The 1,692-nt window shown below is 38.9% G+C and overlaps 1 protein-coding gene across 1 annotated transcript; it reads left to right on the top strand.

Moving 5' to 3' along the window:
* Nucleotides 1–386: 386 nt before the first annotated feature.
* LOC104945524 (uncharacterized protein KIAA0226-like) lies at nt 387–1,145 on the top strand (the record flags this gene model as incomplete). The annotated part of the gene is made up of 2 exons (XM_010771211.1): nt 387–495; nt 862–1,145. Coding segments are annotated over 2 exons (373 nt in total), but the record flags the coding sequence as incomplete, so codon positions are not given.
* Nucleotides 1,146–1,692: the final 547 nt, after the last annotated feature.

Genomic DNA, 1,692 nt, shown 5'->3' on the forward strand with positions numbered 1-1,692 from the left:
GGGTCCCGCATGAGCTCAGACCCCTCCTTTTTTATTAAAGCTTTATACATAAAATCAGCACTTTTGAAACAGGAAGTGAAATAGAGGAATATGAGGCATGGCTAGAATGGGTGATCTGTTTGGTATTTGGAGCAAAACACTTCATAGACATGTTTTTTATATATTTGTATATATCTGAGACCTATGCTATTGCCTAACAATAGCATGATAGGTGACCTTTAATCATGATACTGTTAACACACACTATTAATCTTACGGTCAATTCAAGTAAAGCCTTATTCTTCATCATATTATAGTATTTAATAATCTGAGAACAAACCAATCAGCGGGAATAGGAACGATGAATGTGAGATATTAATTAATAATATATAATGATATGTTTGCAGATACCCAGTGAGTGATTTGTCCAAGCAGCTGCTGGACTCCCTGTGGTTTCAGCCGCTGTTCCACCTCCAGACTCTGAACAACAGAGTGAAGGAGCTGGAGAGGTTCAGGGTGAGATCAATAATTATAAGAATTATCATTGTTATAATTATTTTATTTATAATTTGTAATATTTTACATTGCTATTTTTATAAGGATGTTTTTTATAGGAATAAATGAATATTTCTACTACTATTAATTTATGTTTTTAAATATATATTGTTATTTTTACTATGATTTTTTAATGGAAATCTCATTATTATGATTTGAATTAATATATTTATTATTATTATTATGATATTGGAATCTTTACTATAATTATTTTTGATAGAATAAATACATATTTATTGTGAAGCGAGTAAAATACTTTAAATACATGTAATCAAATTTTGATGTTTTTTAATCGATATAGACTTTTTTCTTGATGCCCTGCTGCAGGAGGTCCAGGATCAGCTGATGGACATACAGAAGCTGCTGAACAACTGCAGGTTTTCCCCTCAGGTGACATTCGATCAGCTTCCTGCTCACCTGATGCAGCGATGCCCCCTCTTCTCATTGGACGACCTGCAGCGGCTGAAGAAGGGTCAGCTGGGGTCGCTTGCCAAAACGCTGCTGCACACCGCCCTAAAACACGTGGAGAGCTGTGAGGTCAGTACTGAGGTCACTTCCTGTCCCCTGGTCTGGAGGTCAATGGCTTTCTGATTGTGATTTTGCTTGTTGGCCTAAAATAAGATCTGTGAGTATTTTGTTCAACAACATAAAATAAGTCATGTGACCGTGCTGTAGTTCCTTTATAGCCCAACATTAGCCTCCTTTAGCTTAGCGGTGGTGACGTGAAGTCATGTGACCGTGCTGTAGTTCCTTTATAGCCCAACATTAGTAACCTTTAGCTTAGCGGTGGTGACGTGAAGTCATGTGACCGTGCTGTAGTTCCTTTATAGCCCAACATTAGCCTCCTTTAGCTTAGCGGTGGTGAAGTGAAGTCATGTGACCGTGCTGTAGTTCCTTTATAGCCCAACATTAGCCACCTTTAGCTTAGCGGTGGTGAAGTGAAGTCATGTGACCGTGCTGTAGTTCCTTTATAGCCCAACATTAGCCACCTTTAGCTTAGCGGTGGTGACGTGAAGTCATGTGACCGTGCTGTAGTTCCTTTATAGCCCAACATTAGCCTCCTTTAGCTTAGCGGTGGTGACGTGAAGTCATGTGACCGTGCTGTAGTTCCTTTATAGCCCAACATTAGCCTCCTTTAGCTTAGCGGTGGTGACGTGA

Source organism: Notothenia coriiceps, unplaced genomic scaffold (genome assembly GCF_000735185.1).
Source record: "Notothenia coriiceps isolate Sejong01 unplaced genomic scaffold, NC01 NC01_scaffold00009682, whole genome shotgun sequence".
NCBI classification, from domain to species: Eukaryota; Metazoa; Chordata; class Actinopteri; order Perciformes; family Nototheniidae; genus Notothenia; species Notothenia coriiceps.